The sequence below is a fragment of the Babylonia areolata genome, chromosome 31 (genome assembly GCF_041734735.1).
Source record: "Babylonia areolata isolate BAREFJ2019XMU chromosome 31, ASM4173473v1, whole genome shotgun sequence".
Taxonomy (NCBI): Eukaryota; Metazoa; Mollusca; class Gastropoda; order Neogastropoda; family Buccinidae; genus Babylonia; species Babylonia areolata.
In genome coordinates, this window is record NC_134906.1 from 16,774,686 (window position 1) to 16,796,360 (window position 21,675).

General features: G+C 46.2%; 2 protein-coding genes across 2 annotated transcripts in view; one reads left to right on the forward strand and one right to left on the reverse strand.

Annotated features, from left to right (window-relative positions):
* The window catches only part of LOC143276251 (potassium channel subfamily T member 2-like), a 288,909-nt gene that overhangs the window by 262,747 nt on the left and 4,487 nt on the right, over positions 1–21,675 (reverse strand). The gene's annotated exons all lie outside the window — the stretch shown is intronic.
* Positions 9,651–14,332, forward strand: LOC143275728 (uncharacterized). The gene is made up of 5 exons (XM_076580004.1): positions 9,651–9,754; positions 11,092–11,512; positions 12,333–12,373; positions 13,539–13,550; positions 14,285–14,332. Exons 1-5 carry the CDS (start codon positions 9,704–9,706, stop codon positions 14,330–14,332), a joined length of 573 nt encoding a protein of 190 aa, XP_076436119.1. The 5' UTR covers positions 9,651–9,703.

Sequence of the window (21,675 nt, forward strand, 5' to 3'; positions counted from 1 at the left end):
AGAAGTGTCTATCAAGAGGAGAAGTGTCTATCAGTTAGTGAGAAGGAATACTCGTGTGTTTACAGATGTGGAATGTTCACAGAGCTTGAGATTTTTTTTTTTAATATCATCTTTTATAGCAGTGTAACCAAAACTGAAAAGATCTGGACCAGACTGATCAATTAGGGCAGTGAATTCACTGTGTCAAGGGGTCCGGCACTGGAAGGCTCGGCCCAATTCTTTCCTTTTGCCGTTTCAACCTTCCTCAAACGAAACCAGATACCTGATCACACCTGGGTGACGTGAGGGAAATAATAGTACAGTGCCTTTCCCGAGGACACAACACCATGTCAAAACGTAGCCTCGAACCCGGATCACTGGTGAACACAGGTTCAGAAGTCCAACACCTTACCGATTCTGCCACAGCACCCTCAAAAAACCCAAAAACAACAACCTTTATTCGAGATAGATACATTGGCGACGATTGGAGAATCTCACAAGAATATCTCCTTTGTCTATTACATCCTGAGCAAGAGATAAACTGTTTGAAACACACCATGTGTTTTATTAGATTTCAAATTTGAAACTTTCCAATTACAAAAATTGAAATGTGTTTGGACTAAGTAGAGAACTCGTTCACAGAGGTATCTACCCAAATCGAGAATGTAATGGAGCTCTACCACCACTCCAAATACAAACTATTGGAAATACTTATGGTTTTAGAACCATCTATGTAAAATGACTGAAACTAAAACAGATGCAATCACAGAAGTGAGAAGATTATTCAAAATTTGTTCAAAACCGACAAAACCAATACATACCTCTCATACCTTCCACGCTTATATAGACTCTCAAGGCAACTATATAAATTGAGTAAACTATGTGCTCTGAATTTCTATCGAAAACGAAACCAAAGACAACAACACAAACACCACGACGACCACCACCAAAAAACACTCTTTGGATCCTGTTCCAATCCTAGAAAACTTTATACAACTTTTAAATGACATGAACGAATAAAAAATGCACACATGAAAGGTAAATGACTTTTTGTTGAACACAATGTCATGGACTCAATTCACCAGAATTGCACGCCTCCCTCACCTCACCCGTCACCCTCACCCACCATACCTGTCGTCGTCACACCCCTCACTGTCATCCATCACCCACCTCACCCTCACCCACCACACCTGTCGTCGTCACACCCCTCACTGTCATCCATCACACACCTCACCCTCACCCACCACACCTGTCGTCGTCACACCCCTCACTGTCATCCATCACACACCTCACCCTCACCCACCACACCTCACCCTCACCCACCACACCTGTCGTCGTCACACCCCTCACTGTCATCCATCACACACCTCACCCTCACCCACCACACCTGTCGTCGTCACACCCCTCACTGTCATCCATCACACACCTCACCCTCACCCACCACACCTGTCGTCGTCACACCCCTCACTGTCATCCATCACCCACCTCACCCTCACCCACCACACCTGTCGTCGTCACACCCCTCACTGTCATCCATCACACACCTCACCCTCACCCACCACACCTGTCGTCGTCACACCCCTCACTGTCATCCATCACACACCTCACCCTCACCCACCACACCTCACCCTCACCCACCACACCTCACCCTCACCCACCACACCTGTCGCCCTTTGCTTCGGACACGGACACAAAAGGTAATTGCTTTTATTTCTAATTTATTTTATTTTGATTTTTTTAAGACGCAAAGTAGGAAAACACAGAAATAAAAGAAACAAAAAAGAAGAAACAAGAAACACACACACACACACACACACACACACACACACACACAACACACACACACACACACACGGACGATAAAAGCAATCCTCGGGTGGAACAAACTAGATCCACCATGCAGGGGAAACAACTTGTCACAGTTTCGCCTTTTAAATGGACAGAAGTGATATGCCCTTGATTCATTCACCTGATATTCATAAACTCGTCACTGAAAGTTCTTGTGAATATGTTTTTGACAATTCCAAGATGTTAATTGTTATTGCAGAAGGTTTGCTGTGTAGTCCCATAGGGACATTTGGCAGATGTTAAAGTTGTTTGGTGTTAGCGTTTCCTTTCACATTGCTTATGTCTTTTTTTTCCACAACGTTCTGTCTCTCCCTGACTCCTCTCCACACACACGCACATGTGCGCGCGGTTCTACACCCCCACCCCCCATCCCCCTAGTCCCTCCCTAACCGTCCCTTCCGTCTAATATCTCTTGAAGTAGAAAGACGTTAAGTTAAGCTGAAGACTACCACTTCACTCTCATTATCACTGTTCATGAGAGGATTATATATTTTCAACTTGCAAGATATCGCTACTGTTATTACGCGCGTACTGCACAAAACAAATGTAGGTGCTCTGTGTGTGTGTGTGTGTGTGTGTGTGTGTGTGTGTGTGTGTGTGTGTGTGTGTGTGTTGTTGTTGTTGTTGTTGTTGTTGTTGTTGTTGTTGTTTTTCATTTTCAAGCAAATGCAGTTTATATGGATTAGTCCGCTGTATTGAAACATACAGATTTTTCCTTGTAAAGAGCATTTTCCACACGCGCGTTTGTATCATGTTTGCCCCTACATCTGCCTTCCCACATGCTTTGTCCACTCCCTCTTCTTCTTCTCTCCAACACCAGAGCACTGAGCAAGCTGTCAGTTTTGAAATAACGAGGGGGAAGAAGATGAAGACGACGACGAGGAGGAGTAGGGGGGAGAGGAGGAGGAAGACTGTGATGCTTTTTGAACAAAAATACAAGACCCATCAACTAGGCACATGTACAAAATAAAAGCTTTTTTTTATTTTATTTTTTATCAATGATTAGCTACATTGTAATAAACTGTTGACCCCCCACCCCACCCCCCACATTATGGTTTTAACTGATAGTATTGTAAACGACGCTGTACCATGTACGGTGTTCAGTCAGTGTGAGGGAGGTACGGTGTTCAGTCAGTGTGAGGCAGGTACGGTGTTCAGTCAGTGTGAGGCAGGTACTGACAGAGGCAGGTACGGTGTTCAGTCAGTGTGAGGCAGGTACTGACAGAGACAGGTACGGTGTTCAGTCAGTGTGAGGCAGGTACTGACAGAGGCAGGTACGGTGTTCAGTCAGTGTGAGGCAGGTACTGACAGAGACAGGTACGGTGTTCAGTCAGTGTGAGGGAGGTACGGTGTTCAGTCAGTGTGAGATGGTACGGTGTTTCACTGACAGTAGAGTATAGTGGTCAGTGTCGTAGTGACCACAACATAACACTCATTATCAGTTTGGGGGTGGAGATATTGTAATGATTATGAGTGGGGCTATATTATTGCAATGATCATGGGTGGGGAGACAATAATCAGATAATGATCATGAGTGGAGTTACAATAATGTAATGATCATGATGACAGAGACAGGTACGGTGTTCAGTCAGTGTGAGGCAGGTACTGACAGAGACAGGTACGGTGTTCAGTCAGTGTGAGGCAGGTACGGTGTTCAGTCAGTGTGAGGGAGGTACTGACAGAGACAGGTACGGTGTTCAGTCAGTGTGAGGCAGGTACTGACAGAGACAGGTACGGTGTTCAGTCAGTGTGAGGCAGGTACTGACAGAGGCAGGTACGGTGTTCAGTCAGTGTGAGGGAGGTACTGACAGAGACAGGTACGGTGTTCAGTCAGTGTGAGGCAGGTACTGACAGAGGCAGGTACGGTGTTCAGTCAGTGTGAGGGAGGTACTGACAGAGACAGGTACGGTGTTCAGTCAGTGTGAGGCAGGTACGGTGTTCAGTCAGTGTGAGGCAGGTACTGACAGAGGCAGGTACAGTGTTCAGTCAGTGTGAGGGAGGTACTGACAGAGGCAGGTACGGTGTTCAGTCAGTGTGAGGCAGGTACTGACAGAGGCAGGTACGGTGTTCAGTCAGTGTGAGGGAGGTACTGACAGAGGCAGGTACGGTGTTCAGTCAGTGTGAGGCAGGTACTGACAGAGACAGGTACGGTGTTCAGTCAGTGTGAGGCAGGTACTGACAGAGACAGGTACGGTGTTCAGTCAGTGTGAGGCAGGTACTGACAGAGGCAGGTACGGTGTTCAGTCAGTGTGAGGCAGGTACTGACAGAGGCAGGTACGGTGTTCAGTCAGTGTGAGGCAGGTACTGACAGAGACAGGTACGGTGTTCAGTCAGTGTGAGGGAGGTACGGTGTTCAGTCAGTATGAGATGGTACGGTGTTTCACTGACAGTAGAGTATAGTGGTCAGTGTCGTAGTGACCACAACATAACACTCATTATCAGTTTGGGGGTGGAGATATTGTAATGATTATGAGTGGGGCTATATTATTGCAATGATCATGGGTGGGGAGACAATAATCAGATAATGATCATGAGTGGAGTTACAATAATGTAATGATCATGAGTGGAGGCGGTACAATATTCGTATTTGTATTTGTATTTCTTTTTATCACAACAGATTTCTCTGTGTGAAATTCGGGCTGCTCTCACCAGGGAGAGCGCGTCGCTACACTACAGCGCCATCCATTTTTTTGGTATTTTTTCCTGCTTGCAGTTTTATTTGTTTTTCCTATCGCAGTGGATTTTCTATAGAATTTTGCCAGGAACAACCCTTTTGTTGCCGTGGGTTCTTTTACGTGCGCTAAGTGCATGCTGCACACGGGACCTCGGTTTATCGTCTCATCCGAATGACTAGCGTCCAGACCTCTACTCAAGGTCTAGTGGAGGGAGAGAAAATATCGGCGGCTGAGCCGTGATTCGAATCAGCACGCTCAGATTCTCTCGCTTCCTAGGCGGACGCGTTACCTCTAGGCCACCACTCCACTATTGTAATGGCTATGGGTGGGGTACACTATTGTAATGGTTATGTATTGTAATGATTATGGATGGAGTTACGATACTGCAATGGTTATGGATGGAGGTACAATATTGTAATGGTTATGGGTGGGGTACAATATTGTAATGGTTATGGGTGGGGTACAATATTGTAATGATTATGGATGGTGGTACAATACTGTAATGGTTATGGGTAGGGTACAATATTGTATCGTAATGGTTATGGATGGGGTACAATATTGTAATGGTTATGGATGGGGTACAATATTGTAATGATTATGGATGGAGTTACGATATTGTAATGGTTATGGATGGAGTTACGATATTATAATGGTTATGGATGGGGTACAATATTGTATTGTAATGGTTATGGATGGAGGTACAAGATTGTAATGGTTATGGATGGGGTACAATATTGTAATGATTATGGATGGAGTTACGATATTGTAATGGTTATGGATGGAGGTATAATATTGTAAGGGTTATGTGTGGGGTACAATACTGTAATGATTATGGATGGTGTTACGATATTGTAATGGTTATGGATGGGGTACAATATTGTATTGTAATGGTTATGGATGGAGGTACAATATTGTAATGGTTATGGATGGCGTACAATATTGTACTGTAATGGTTATGGATGGGGTACAATATTGTATTGTAATGATTATGGATGGAGTTACGATACTGCAATGGTTATGGATGGAGGTACAATATTGTAATGGTTATGGGTGGGGTACAATATTGTAATGATTATGGATGGAGGTATAATTTTGTAATGGTTATGGATGGGGTACAATTTTGTATTGTAATGGTTATGGATGGAGGTACAATATTGTAATGATTATGGATGGAGTTTCGATATTGTAATGGTATGCATGGAGGTACAATACTGTAATGGTTATGGGTGGGGTACAACATTGTAATGATTATGGATGGAGGTGCAATTTTGTAATGGTTATGGATGAGGGTACAATATTGTAATGATCATGAGTGGGAATACAATATCGTAACGATCATGAGTAGCTGTACAATATTCTAATGATCATGAGTGGGAGTACAATATTCTAATGATCATGAGGGACAAAACACAATCAGTCAACGTGATCGTCTCCACATCCACACCACCTGTCACTCAGCGATCGATCAGCAGGGGATGGGCAGGGAGCCTTGATTAGAACAGTTAACAAATCAAAGGCAGCCAGTTTGTAATAAACATCAGCTTCCTTGTGATGATTCATAACGGTAGTAAGGAGACAGACCAGAAGGATAACAAGAGAAATAAGAGAAGGAAGAGAGGAAGGGAGACACGGAGTGCCAGAAGGGACGAGGACTCGCCACATCAATGTCATCATCTTCAACATCACTAATTGCAACAGAGCGTAAGGTACATGAACGCTGTGGGTTTTTTGTGTTGTCCACATACACTTTGAAGTGGTTGCTGTTTTATTTCATGTGTGTTACGGTTCAATATTTTATCACTTCGTCTTTTCCATTGTGTAGATAGATATATAGCCAAGCAGACAGCACACAGAGATACGAACAGATGAATGGATCAGAAAGAAAGTAGTTATACGTGCAATGTCATAGATTTGTCAACGGCTGACTGAAACTGCGCGACACTGATTGACTTGGCTGTAGGTGTGTGGGTCACGGGGCAGTGTGGACTAACTGCACTAACTAATCACAGGAGAAGCAAGTTGGCAGAATGGTTAAGACACTTATCTGCCAATAGTCTCCGTGAGGATCTGGGTTCGAATCCCGCTCTCGCTCTTTCTCCGAAATAAACCGAGGTCCCATGTGCCGCATGCACTTGGCGCATTGAAAAAAGAAACCATGGCAACAAAAGTGTTGTTCTCTGACAAATTTCTGCAGAAAGAAATCTACTCAGATAAGTACACATATATGCATGCACTTCATGTCTGACATGCGTATTGAGTTATGCGGCTATCAGGCATCTGCCTAGATGTGGTGTAGCTGTATGGATTCGTCCGAAAGCATTAACACCACCTTGACAAACTGAAACTGAAAACCGAAACCACACACGCGCGCGCGCGCGCGCAAGCGTTTAAAGAAGAAGGAAACAAACAAACAAACCATAATGTGGACACTGACAATGACTGTAACAACAAGAACGATAAGGACTGTAGTAATAATAATAATAATGATAATAACATACCTGGGGTAAGGTACAGGGGGTAAGTTGTGGTGGATTAAATTTGGAGGAATGTGGATAAAAGGAATGAAAAGGATTAGGAGGATTTAAAAGGGTTAACACGGATATCAAAGGCTCTTCACGAATGCCAGGGGATACAGAGGCCAGTCACAATGGGTTTTTTAAAAAAATGATTGTTTTATTTATAATAGTTACACAGAGAAGAAGTGCAGCGAATGTTGACATCGACGAGCGTTGTGTGGCACACAGGGGAGGCGTGGAAGAGATCGACACCCGTCACAACTGACCAATTCCCCGCTGACCAAGCGATCTATGCAGGTCAGACGAACTGCAGGGGCACCCTCACACTGGGATCAACAAACTGTCATTCACCGGGAGTCCACTGGATCTGTTTGTGCACAGTTGTTAAATGATGGATTTGTAAGTGATCACTGAACCGATTTAAGTCGACTTGGTCGCAAATTGAAGGGCTCAGCACAACCTCTCTTGTGAAGTGGATGTAAAATGAAATGTTGATTATGAAGGATCGATTTGTAAACTTGATTTAAGTCGCTCCTAATCAAGGTTCGTAAACGAGTTCATGGCTGAAAATTGCTTATTGCGTTGAATCAGCTTAACGTAGGCAAATGCTGATAATACAGATTTAAAGAAGGGTTCATGACAATTCTATCAATATCATATTCAGGGTTTCTAATCCGATAAAAGAGATAATTAATCTAACAGTGGTTGACAAACACATTTGAAACTGGGCGAGTGCAGTGACCTGACATCTCTACAGCCCCACAGTGTGTCACGTGCAGTGACCTGACATCTCTACAGCCCCACAGTGTGTCACGTGCAGTGACCTGACACCTCTACAGCACTACACTGTGTCACGTGTCACGTGCAGTGACCTGACATCTCTACAGCCCCACAGTGTGTCACGTGCAGTGGCTTGACACCTCTACAGCCCCACAGTGTGTCACGTGCAGTGACCTGACACCTCTACAGCACTACACTGTGTCACGTGTCACGTGCAGTGACCTGACATCTCTACAGCCCCACAGTGTGTCACGTGCAGTGACCTGACATCTCTACAGCCCCACAGTGTGTCACGTGTCACGTGCAGTGACCTGACACCTCTACAGCACTACACTGTGTCACGTGTCACGTGCAGTGACCTGACATCTCTACAGCCCCACAGTGTGTCACGTGCAGTGACCTGACATCTCTACAGCCCCACAGTGTGTCACGTGCAGTGACCTGACACCTCTACAGCACTACACTGTGTCACGTGTCACGTGCAGTGACCTGACATCTCTACAGCCCCACAGTGTGTCACGTGCAGTGACCTGACACCTCTACAGCCCCACAGTGTGTCACGTGCAGTGACCTGACATCTCTACAGCCCCACAGTGTGTCACGTGTCACGTGCAGTGACCTGACACCTCTACAGCCCCACAGTGTGTCACATGCAGTGACCTGACATCTCTACAGCCCCACAGTGTGTCACGTGCAGTGACCTGACATCTCTACAGCCCCACAGTGCCGTCACGTGTCACGTGCAGTGACCTGACATCTCTACAGCCCCACAGTGTGTCACGTGTCACGTGCAGTGACCTGACACCTCTACAGCCCCACAGTGTGTCACATGCAGTGACCTGACATCTCTACAGCCCCACAGTGTGTCACGTGCAGTGACCTGACATCTCTACAGCCCCACAGTGTGTCACGTGCAGTGACCTGACATCTCTACAGCCCCACAGTGTGTCACGTGCAGTGACCTGACACCTCTACAGCCCCACAGTGCGTCACGTGCAGTGACCTGACATCTCTACAGCCCCACAGTGTGTCACGTGCAGTGACCTGACACCTCTACAGCACTACACTGTGTCACGTGTCACGTGCAGTGACCTGACATCTCTACAGCCCCACAGTGTGTCACGTGCAGTGACCTGACATCTCTACAGCCCCACAGTGTGTCACGTGCAGTGACCTGACATCTCTACAGCCCCACAGTGTGTCACGTGCAGTGACCTGACACCTCTACAGCACTACACTGTGTCACGTGTCACGTGCAGTGACCTGACACCTCTACAGCTCCACAGTGTGTCACGTGCAGTGACCTGACATCTCTACAGCCCCACAGTGTGTCACGTGCAGTGACCTGACATCTCTACAGCCCCACAGTGTGTCACGTGCAGTGACCTGACACCTCTACAGCACTACACTGTGTCACGTGTCACGTGCAGTGACCTGACATCTCTACAGCCCCACAGTGTGTCACGTGCAGTGACCTGACACCTCTACAGCTCCACAGTGTGTCACGTGCAGTGACCTGACACCTCTACAGCTCCACAGTGTGTCACGTGCAGTGACCTGACATCTCTACAGCCCCACAGTGTGTCACGTGCAGTGACCTGACATCTCTACAGCCCCACAGTGTGTCACGTGCAGTGACCTGACATATCTACAGCCCCACAGTGCCGTCACGTGTCACGTGCAGTGACCTGACATCTCTACAGCCCCACAGTGTGTCACGTGCAGTGACCTGACATATCTACAGCCCCACAGTGCCGTCACGTGTCACGTGCAGTGACCTGACATCTCTACAGCCCCACAGTGTGTCACGTGTCACGTGCAGTGACCTGACATCTCTACAGCCCCACAGTGTGTCACGTGTCACGTGCAGTGACCTGACATCTCTACAGCCCCCAGTCAAACACCATGGCCATGATCAGCACCTCAAGGCAAAACCTCAGCGACGAAGAACACAATGTAAGTCTCTCAGATTTCTCCTTTCCCTCTCAAGGAAATGATGAAAGACATTGTGGGTTGTGGGAGTGGGTTAAGGATGTCTGAGTGTATTCTTCGATTTAACGTCTATTCACAGTGTGTGATTTTTTTTTTTTTTACCAAACACACACACACACACACACACCGTCACCGTCACCGTCACCGATCCCTCAGATTCCGAATCCTTTGGGGCGCCTTTGAAGCTTTGTCAACCACCTTTCTCCAGTCCTCGCGTCTCTCGGCCGCTCTCAGGGTGTCTCTCAGCTCCATGCCTGTCCACTCTCGAATGTTGTCCTTCCATCTCTTCCTTTGTCTGCCTCTTCTTCTTCCTCCCCTCACTGTGCCTTGTAAGATTGTTTTAGCAAGACCAGAGGAGCGTGTGACATGACCAAACCACTTCAGTTTTCGTTGTCTGGCGAGTGTTTCAAACACACACACACACACACACACACACACACACACACACATAAAGGAGCAAACCCTATTAAATGTAAGTAACAAACTTGCAAGAAAACATTTAAGCAAATTTCCCAGTGGACTTTGAAGCAAACTGTCATATATTCTCACCAATAACAAGACATTGTCACCAACTTCAAACGATATTTTCGTGTAATATCAATTACAGTGAAAAGACGTTAAACCAAAGAACGAACGAACGAAACGATATTTCCAGAAAGCTATGCAGGGCCTATGAAAGGCTTTAAAGCCTCAAGATTCTAAATGTAGGCTATATCTGTTCTTGAGAGTTTTCACCCACACAAGTGTGTGACGTATTTATAACAATATAAGTACTTCTTTTTTTTTTAAACGTGTAATTCAGATATGTAAACTAATAACTTACTTTGATTTAGTATGTAGAAAGGATACAAACTGAACCGACATTCTGAAGACCACACTTTTGAAGCACTTTCTTGTTGTATAAAGAAACTCCTCTTGTTATCCTTTGTTCTTAGTCCATGATTCTTTTTCCTAAAATCTGATAGAGGTAGTAGACAGTTCAATACTATACCTCCTTTCTATTGATTTGCATCTTTTTGGCAGCTTTGCCAGCCCTTTCCTTTGATAGAATCCCTAGATGTGAAGACAACGAACAAAATGTCTATTCCTCTTTAAAAAAAAAAAAAAAAAGTGGTGTATGATCAGATTTATTTTTAAGATTAGATTCTTTCTACTGTTCAGTGGAACGGTTTATTTTGATTTCATAATGAGATGTTGGAAAACGGAAAAAGGCAGATCAAGTCGACAGTTCAAAGCCATAAGAATTGCAGTAAGTTTAGCAGCAAGACTGGGTGATTTTGGCAGCACAGTATGATTTCCAGGTGGGTACACCCTCTCGCCGTGGTCTGCGGACTGCCTTCACTTCCTCGCATGTGTCCCTCACGCGCTGCCACCTGTTCCTCTTCACTGTTCTCCTCCTCTCTCTCGGCTTCCTCCTCCTCCTCGTCCAGCCGTCCCGAAGCCTGACGTTCTTCCCGCTGGGAGGACCAGCGTCCTATCAGAGCCACAGTAACCCCTCTGTCGACCACTCTGCGGCCACCTGGGGCCTGGACACCTCCACAGACCCGGGGCTGGAGGGTGGGGGAGGAAGGCCCACTGAAGGGCTGGTCAAGCAGCTGGTCAAGAAGTACCGGGTGGATTTTAACGCCTTGCTGGCGGGAGGGGTGAAGAGGAGTGCCTGGCAGGTGGCGGCGGACTGGGTGAAGGAGAGAGAGGTGCTGCCCTCACGTGCCCCTGAACTGGGTGAGTGCTGGTGGGGGAGAGGGTGTGCTGGGCTATGACAGTGTGTGGTGATGGTGTGACAGTGTGTGGTGATGGTGTGATAGTGTGTGGTGATGATGTGATAGTGGGTGGTGATGATGTGATAGTGGGTGGTGATGGTGTGATAGTGTGTGGTGGTGGTGTGATAGTGTGTGGTGGTGGTGTGATAGTGTGCGGTGATGGTGTGATAGTGTGTGGTGATGGTGTGATAGTGTGCGGTGATGGTGTGATAGTGTGTGGTGATGGTGTGATAGTGTGATAGTGTGCGGTGATGGTGTGATAGTGTGATGATGGTGTGATAGTGTGTGGTGATGGTATGATAGTGTGCGGTGATGGTGTGATAGTGTGTGGTGATGGTGTGATAGTGTGGTGATGGTGTGACTGTGTGTGGTGATGGTGTGATAGTGAGTGGTGATGGTGTGATAGTGTGTGGTGATGGTGTGACAGTGTGGTGATGGTGTGACTGTGTGTGGTGATGGTGTGACTGTGTGTGGTGATGGTGTGATAGTGTGTGGTGATGGTGTGATAGTGTGTGGTGATAGTGTGACTGTGTGTGGTGATGGTGTGATAGTGTGTGGTGATGGTGTGATAGTGTGTGGTGATAGTGTGACCGTGTGTGGTGATGATGTGACTGTGTGTGGTGATGGTGTGATAGTGTGTGGTGATAGTGTGACTATGTGTGGTGATGGTGTGATAGTGCGTGGTGATGGTGTGATAGTGTGTGGTGATAGTGTGATAGTGTGTGGTGATGGTGTGACAGTGTGTGGTGATGGTGTGACAGTGTGTGGTGATGGTGTCACAGTGTGTGGTGATAGTGTGACTGTGGGCGGTGATGGTGTGAATGTGTGTAGTGATGGTGTGACAGTGTGTGGTGATGGTGTGATAGTGTGTAGTGGTGGTGTGACAGTGTGTGGTGATGGCGTGATAGTGTGTGGTGATAGTGTGACTGTGTGTGGTGATGGTGTGACTGTGTGTGGTGATGGTGTGAATGTGTGTGGTGATGGTGTGAAAGCGTGTGGTGATGGTGTGATAGTGTGACAGTGTGTGGTGATGGTGTGATAGTGTGTGGTGATGGTGTCTTAGTTTGACAGTGTGTGGTGATGGTGTGGTAGTGTGCTGATGGTGTGATAGTGTATGGTGATGGTGTGATAGTGTGTGGCGATGGTGTGATAGTGTGACAGTGAGTGGTGATGATGTGCTAGTGTGTGGTGATGGTGTGATAGTGAAACAGTGTGTGGTGAGGGTGTGATAGTGTGTGGTGATGGTGTGATAGTGTGTGGTGATGGTGTCTTAGTGTGACAGTGTGTGTTGATGGTGTGACAGTGTGTGTTGATGGTGTGATAGTGTGTGGTGATGGTGTCTTAGTGTGATAGTGTGTGTTGATGGTGTGATAGTGTGTGGTGATGGTGTGATAGTGTGTGGTGATGGTGTCTTAGTGTGACAGTGTGTGGTGATGGTGTGACAGTGTGTGGTGATAGTGTGTGGTGATGGTGTGACAGTGTGTGGTGATGGTGTGACAGTGTGTGGTGATGGTGTGACAGTGTGTGGTGATAGTGTGTGGTGATGGTGTGATAGTGTGTGGTGATGGTGTCTTAGTGTGACAGTGTGTGGTGATGGTGTCATAATGTGACTGTGTGGTGATGGTGTGACAGTGTGTGGTGATAGTGTGTGGTGATGGTGTGACAGTGTGTGGTGATGGTGTGACAGTGTGTGGTGATGGTGACATAGTGTGTGGTGATGGTGTCATAGTGTGACAGTGTGTGGTGATAGTGTGACAGTGTATGGTGTGACAGTGTGTGGTGATGGTGTCACAGTGTGACAGTGTGTGGTGATGGTGTCATAGTGTGACAGTGTGTGGTGATAGTGTGACAGTGTATGGTGTGACAGTGTGTGGTGATGGTGTCATAGTGTGTGGTGATGATGTCATAGTGTGACAGTGTGTGGTGATGGTGTGACAGTGTGTGGTGATGTTGTGATAGTGTGACACTGTGTGGTGATCGTGTGACAGTTTGTGGTGATGGTGTGATAGTATGTTGTCATGGCGTGCTAGTGTGTGGAGATGACGTGATAGTGTGTGGTGATGGTGTGATAGTGTTTGGTGATAGTGTCATAGTGTGATAGCGTGTGGTGATGGTGTGACAGTGTATGGTGATAGTGTGATAGTGTTTGGTGATAGTGTCGTAGTGTGATAGCGTGTGGTGACGGTGTGACAGTGTGTGGTGATGGTGTCATAGTGTTTGGTGATAGTGTCATAGTGTGATAGTATGGTGATGATGTGATAGTGTGGTGATGGTGTGATAGTGTGTGGTGATGGTGTGATAGTGTGTGGTGATGGTGTGAGAGTGTGGTGATGATGTGATAGTGTGGTGATGGTGTGATAGTGTGTGGTGATGGTGTGATAGTGTGGTGATGGTGTGATAGTGTGTGGTGATAGTGTCATAGTGTGATAGTGTGGTGATGGTGTGATAGTGTGTGGTGATGGTGTCATAGTGTTTGATGATAGTGTGATAGTGTGGTGATGGTGTGATAGTGTGTGGTTGATGGTGTGATAGTGTGGTGGTGGTGTGATAATGTGGTAATGGTGTGATAGTGTGGTGAGGGTGTGATAGTGTGGTGATGGTGGGATTGGGTGGTGATGGTGTGACAATATGTTGATGGTGTGATAGTGTGTGGTGATGGCGTGGTAGTGTGGTGATGGTGTGATAGTGTGTGGTGATAGTGTCATAGTGTGATAGTGTGGTGATGGTGTGATAGTGTGGTGATGGTGTCATAGCGTTTGGTGATAGTGTGGTGATGGTGTAATAGTGTGTGGTGATTGTGTGATAGTGTGGTGATGGTGTGATAGTGTGTGGTGATGGTGTGATAGTGTGTGGTGATGGTGTGATAGTGTGTGGTGATAGTGTGACAGTGTGGTGATGGTGTGACAGTGTGGTGATGGTGTGATAGTGTGTGGTGATGGTGTGATAGTGTGGTGATGGTGGGATTGGGTGGTGATGGTGTGACAGTGTGGTGTGTGTGTGTGTGTGTGTGTGTGTGTGTGTGTGTGTGTGTGTGTGTGTGTCTGTCTGTCTGTCTGTCTGTCTGTCTGTCTGTTTTGTCTAAAGATGTTAGTTCTATTCTTTCAATCTTTTATAGTATATCTCTTCATGTGTTAGATTATTTGGTTATGCGTTTTGTTTGTTGTTTTAATATGCGGGTCAAGGGTGAGTGATAACGGAACGTCATGACTGACATGTCCGACAAAGTTGTGTATGACTGTGACGTCCACTGGATACTGAGGGTCTGTTCTATAGGACTGTGATATGCACTGTGGCTATTCTATGCACATGAAATACCCATGTGATCGAAACGTCCACGGAGACCGTTGTATGGTATTATAATGTGCGCGGGGTCAGTTCTATAATTCAGATGTCCAACAAGTAGGGGACAAAGTACTGTACTACACCAGCGAAAGATATCTTTAAAAAGCAACCCATGTTTTTCAGAGATGTCACTTGTCCAACAATTACCCCGGGGAACGCTTTTAAGTAGGGGACAAAGTACTGTACTACACCAGCGAAAGAAATCTCAACCCATGTTTTTTTTCTTCTTTCCGGGGTGGTTCGATAATGCCTCGCAACAGTGACAACGTCGTCCATGAAATCCTTCTGCACATGAAAAGGTTCGAAATAGCCTACAGCAATGATGACATAATCCATGAATCGACATAAACGACAGGAATATGACAGATCTCGCTAATCATTTCTCCAGCCCTCCTTCAGCCCCCAAAGCCTTGTTAGTACAAAAAAACGCCATTTGATGACATTTACTGAATTCCCGCTTAGGCACACACACACACACACACACACACACACACACACACACACACAGAGGCAGAAAGGCCAAACAACTTACACAAAGAAAGAAAGAAAGAAGACAAAAAAGAAACAAAGAACGAAAGGAAGAAAATAAGAAAGAAAGCATAAAGAAACAGAGAAAATATGAAAAATATGAGTGAGAGACAAAGAGAGAGACAGAGACAGAATTGGGGGCGGGGGGAGAGCATGTACACATGCACGTGCAAACGCCGGTGCGCATGCGCATACATACCTTAGTTTCCCACAGACATATTTTTACAGCCATTGAAAGGCATCCTTAACGTGAACAAAAATGACCTGCCCAGTATGGAGGTCACTTTCCTTCTTGCACATTGTGTTCATTACCACTAGCAGCGTCAGTTAAAACAGGTTCAAGGCACGGTGGGGAACTCCATGTCCCTTTATCTGTGTACAAGAGGACCACCGTCTACTTGTACAAGCATCGTGGGACAAAGTCAGGGAATTTTACCATGAAAACGTTCAAATAAGTTCACCCCCACTGACTTCCTATCGCTTAGAAATGTGATCATTTCAGTTCATTATTGACTGGACCGTCTTAGAAGGAAATGTTCCGCTCCTTTAGTTTCTGTCTGCATGCTTGTATGTCTGTCTGCCCGTTTGTCTGCCCGTCCTGCTTGTCAGCGTCAGTGTTTGTCCAGCCCCACGGCCAGCCTCCCCAGACCCCATCAGTCAAGTCAGCCAGTCCCTCGCGGCGCGCAGATAAGGGCACCACTGTTCTCTCTCTCCGGATACCACAATATCATTAGTGCTCTCTCCATCGCTCTCAGTTCAGTCTAACACAGCGTTCAAAACACCCAAACCAAACCCATGACCATGCACTGCATACATATGACACACACACACACACACACACACACACACACACACACGCACACACACACACACTAACATTTCCTCGACCTGCCAACACACACTACCTAACCACCTCAGCCCAACCACCCCTCACCACCCACACTGTCAGTTCCAGCACAACACAACTTGTCAACACAGACAAAGGGAGTCATTGATGAGGAAAATGCGGGTCCCTGAGGAATCGATAGGCTACGATCGATCGATCACGCAACGATCTGCAAATCACCATCTCTCGGTCTTTGATCTGTCTCTATCTCTGCCTTTCGAAGCAAGTTTGATTGGCACGATCATATTCAGACTCGTGATCGTTTTTTTGTTGTTGTTTGTTTGTTGTTGTTGTTGTTTTGCAATATAAAATGTTTAAAACTTGTAATAATGTAGAACCTTATATTTTGATTAAAATCAACTGGTATGTTAGAAGCCCATTTTCTAAATTCACGTTTGGTTGATAGGATAAGTATTCAAAAATGAAAGGAAAAGAAGAAGTGCTCGTCCCTTTTTTGAGGATTTTGTGGTAATGTGTTTAAATACTACAAAATACACAAGATACAGAAGCAAAGTAAACATTTTTGTGACGGAAAAGTGGATTCTGAATCTGAAGATTTTCCCCCAATTTATCATGATTGTTGATAACTATTCGTGGTTTCAAAGTGATGTCAATACATTTGTGCGCAAAAAAGTCCAGTTCTTCCACCATTGAATGACATTCGAAAAGAAAAAAAAACAAAATACAAGTGGATATAGCATGCTGAAAACAGATTATACCTGTAGAAGAAAATAAAACAGGTTATATGTTCATGATAACAATCACAACGCTTGTAAACGTTATAATTATAATTATAATTATTATTATTATTATTATTATTATTATCATTATTATAAGCATTACGCCTAACCTTGAAAATAAGCCCTAGGCGTTTACAAATAGAACACACACACACACACACACACACACACACACACACATACATATATATATATATATATATATATATATGTATAGCATTCGCATTCTTATTCGCATTCTCTCTCTGTCTCTGTCTCTCTCTGCATGAGTTTGTGTGGGAGTGTGTCTGTCTCTGTCTCTCTCTGCATGAGTTTGTGTGGGAGTGTATCTGTCTCTGTCTCTCTCTGCATGAGTTTGTGTGGGAGTGTGTCTGTCTCTGTCTCTCTCTGCATGAGTTTGTGTGGGAGTGTGTCTGCATTGTGTGTTCTATGGTGGAAAGCAGGACAGATATCAGCACACATCATGGGAAACGAAACGTCGTCATGAGTCACACTGTGTCAGACATGTCAACATCCCCAGTACTGTGTCAGGACAGGAAACGTCGTCTGTTACAGTATTGTCACGATAGGAAACGTCACATTTGTCACAGTAACAACCCAACACTCTGTCAGGATATGAAGCGTCATGTCTGTCACAGTAACAACCCAACACTCTGTCACGATAGGAAACGTCACATCTGTCACAGTAACAACCCAACACTCTGTCACGATAGGAAACGTCACATCTGTCACAGTAACAACCCAACACTCTGTCAGGATATGAAGCGTCATGTCTGTCACAGTAACAGCCCAACACTCTGTCAGGATAGGAAACGTCACATCTGTCACAGTAACAACCCAAAACTCTGTCACGATAGGAAACGTCACATCTGTCACAGTAACAACCCAACACTCTGTCAGGATAGGAAACGTCACATCTGTCACAGTAACAACCCAACACTCTGTCACGATAGGAAACGTCACATCTGTCACAGTAACAACCCAACACTCTGTCAGGATAGGAAACGTCACATCTGTCACAGTAACAACCCAACACTCTGTCAGGACAGGAAACGTCACATCTGTCACAGTAACAACCCAACACTCTGTCACGATAGGAAACGTCACATCTGTCATAGTAACAACCCAACACTCTGTCAAGACAGGAAACGTCACATCTGTCACAGTAACAACCCAACACTCTGTCAGGATAGGAAACGTCACATCTGTCACAGTAACAGCCCAACACTCTGTCACGATAGGAAGCGTCATGTCTGTCACAGTAACAACCCAACACTCTGTCACGATAGGAAGCGTCATGTCTGTCACAGTAACAACCCAACACTCTGTCAGGATAGGAAACGTCACATCTGTCACAGTAACAACCCAACACTCTGTCAGGATAGGAAACGTCACATCTGTCACAGTAACAACCCAACACTCTGTCAGGACAGGAAACGTCACATCTGTCACAGTAACAACCCAACACTCTGTCACGATAGGAAACGTCACATCTGTCACAGTAACAACCCAACACTCTGTCAAGACAGGAAACGTCACATCTGTCACAGTAACAACCCAACACTCTGTCAGGATAGGAAACGTCACATCTGTCACAGTAACAGCCCAACACTCTGTCACGATAGGAAGCGTCATGTCTGTCACAGTAACAACCCAACACTCTGTCACGATAGGAAACGTCATGTCTGTCACAGTAACAACCCAACACTCTGTCAGGATAGGAAACGTCACATCTGTCACAGTAACAACCCAACACTCTGTCAGGATATGAAGCGTCATGTCTGTCACAGTAACAACCCAACACTCTGTCACGATAGGAAACGTCATGTCTGTCACAGTAACAACCCAACACTCTGTCAGGATAGGAAACGTCATGTCTGTCACAGTAACAACCCAACACTCTGTCACGATAGGAAACGTCATGTCTGTCACAGTAACAACCCAACACTCTGTCACGATAGGAAACGTCATGTCTGTCACAGTAACAACCCAACACTCTGTCACGATAGGAAACGTCATGTCTGTCACAGTAACAACCCAACACTCTGTCACGATAGGAAACGTCATGTCTGTCACAGTAACAACCCAACACTCTGTCACGATAGGAAACGTCATGTCTGTCACAGTAACAACCCAACACACTGTCAGGATATGTATAAAAAGGCAGAAACGTTAGAACTGACTCATTCGTCTTCCGCCTGACTATATAAGAAACCATCTAATTGTAATAATCATTGTGTGTCAGCACGGACCTCCCTGATAAACCATTCCTTCCTTACTTCTATCTATATGCCCAAACGTACGATACACATGTCCCTCATCTTCGTCTTCTTTTCCTCATTTTCAAATCAAACCATGTCACACGCTCAGTTAGAAACAGTGTTGTGTATACCGTAAAACCAGTCTGTTTCTTTGTTGACAGTTAAAAACATTGTTTCGCTCTTCCATTTCGCAAGAGAGAAACGTGTCTAATATCACTCTTAGTGAAGACATTAAATCGATGGACACACACACACACACACACACACACACACACACACACCGATCTATTACAAAGTCAGTGTAAGGAGAATGAACATCAATGATATGACACTTCCCAAGAGAGGCCTCCGCTGGGCCAACCCAGGGGCCACGTGACCTAATCACTCACGGCGGACTGGCCAATCAGATAAAAGCTCTGACAAAACAAAAGGCCCCGGACACTGAGTGAGTCAGCATCACTTTCACTGGACTGTCCTCAATCTGTGACCAGGAGAGTGGCCTCATACACACACACGCACGCACGCGCGCAAACACACACTAACTAACTTTAAAAAAAACTAATCAACTAACTATGAAAAACTTCCCCTGTTCGATCAGTAAACTATGCAAGGGTTATATACAGAAGAACCCAATAAGCTATCTAACTGTATGTCAGAAAATGGGTTGACTCTGCAGCCAGAAAAATCTTGCATGGATCTGTTGAATCCTGTTTGTAACTCATTACCCACTTCTACAATGGAATGGTCAGTGACTGAATGTAAACAAGTCTTCAAATTCCTAGCTGTATACTTCACGTCAAGATTGACAAGGAATTTACTTTTTAATACCCCTTGAAAAAAAAAACACTGACCCCCTAGGCCCCTCCCCCACCGCCACCACCACCACCACCATCCCCTCTTTCTTTCTGTCCGTATTGTTGTTGTTTGTTATTGTGGTATTCTGTCAGGTCAGGTCATTAGATCTGCTACTGGTAACCTGTAATCCAGTACAACCTGTTCAGGGTCGGGTTGCCGACGACTAAACCGGCACTTCCACCGCTCCCTTCTGGGACTGGTGAGGCGGGTGGCTAGACACCCTTATGGAGATCCATAAAAGGGCGTCGGCTCGGGAGAGCCACCGACGGCCATCTAGCTCCACTGTGCTGTGTGCATGCCACACGCAGTTGGCCTCCGGGGTGTGTCTACCCATGTATGCGAAGTCTGGATCCGGCAGAATCTGCGGAAGAAACCTATCGGTTCAACGGAGAGGAAGGCGATTACAGCAACGCACTGTGGAGTGCAGAGAGCAAGATGAGACACCGAAAGGATATCTTGGTCATCCACTGCATCCGTGCTCATCCTCCAGTCGTCTCGACTTAGTCTTGCCACTGGAAATTGGTGGACCCGGACGAGAGAGTGAGGTTGACGTTGCGCAACTCCTCTTCACTTTAAACAAACTCATCGCGCAAGTCATCAGTCATCCAAAATGACCTTTCATCCTTCATTTCATCACCCCCAAGTCCTGTGGCGACAGGCGAGCGACGAAACGACAGGTGTGGGTACACTGGCAGTCGCAGCCGCAGACCTGCACGCAGGCGGCTCAGGCCATAGGGTCGTTCTTCGTCGACAGGAGCAGCGATGGAGCTCGGCAGCCGTCTGAGCGTCTGAGCAGCCCTCTTTAGGAATGCACTGCTCACCTCCCTGGCATGAGGAAGGGGCTAGAAAAGGTGCCCTAAAAATTGCCTGCTCCATATCACCCTGGCCAGCATACCGCGGCTGGCGGGGACCCTACATCAGCGGTCGAAACAAAGAGAAAGAAAAGAAAAAAACAAGGATCGTTCCTCTCACCATTGGTGCTTGGAACATAAGGACTCTCCTGGACAGAGATAACGCGGACAGACCCCAAAGGAGAACAGCACTAGTTGCATCCGAACTCGCCAGATACAACATCGACATCGCAGCCTTGAGTGAGACTCGGCTTGCAGGCGAAGGCGAGCTCTGTGAACGGGGATCTGGTTACACCTTCTTCTGGAGTGGACGAGGAAGCGAAGAGCGACGTGAGGCTGGCGTTGGTTTTGCAGTAAAAACAGCACTTGTCAGCAAGCTAGCTGGAATCCCAAAGGGAGTCAACGATAGGCTTATGACCATGAAACTCCCACTGGCATCTGGCCAGAAGCACCTCACCATTGTCAGTGCCTACGCCCCAACCATGACCAACCCGGATGAAGTGAAGGCGAAGTTCTACGAGGACCTTCACTCTGTCATTGCTGCCATCCCTAAAGCAGACAAGCTCATCATTCTTGGGGACTTCAATGCTAGAGTTGGCTCTGACTACATCTCCTGGGATGGAGTGATTGGAAAGCACGGTGTGGGCCACTGCAACCCAAAT

Coding starts and splice junctions, on each gene's coding strand:
- LOC143275728 (XM_076580004.1), top strand. CDS start 9,704: ATGGCCATGATCAGCACCTCAAGGCAAAACCTCAGCGACGAAGAACAC. Junction 9,755..11,091: donor TCAGCGACGAAGAACACAAT/GTAAGTCTCTCA, acceptor TATGATTTCCAG/GTGGGTACACCCTCTCGCCG. Junction 11,513..12,332: donor CTCACGTGCCCCTGAACTGG/GTGAGTGCTGGT, acceptor ATGGTGTCACAG/TGTGTGGTGATAGTGTGACT.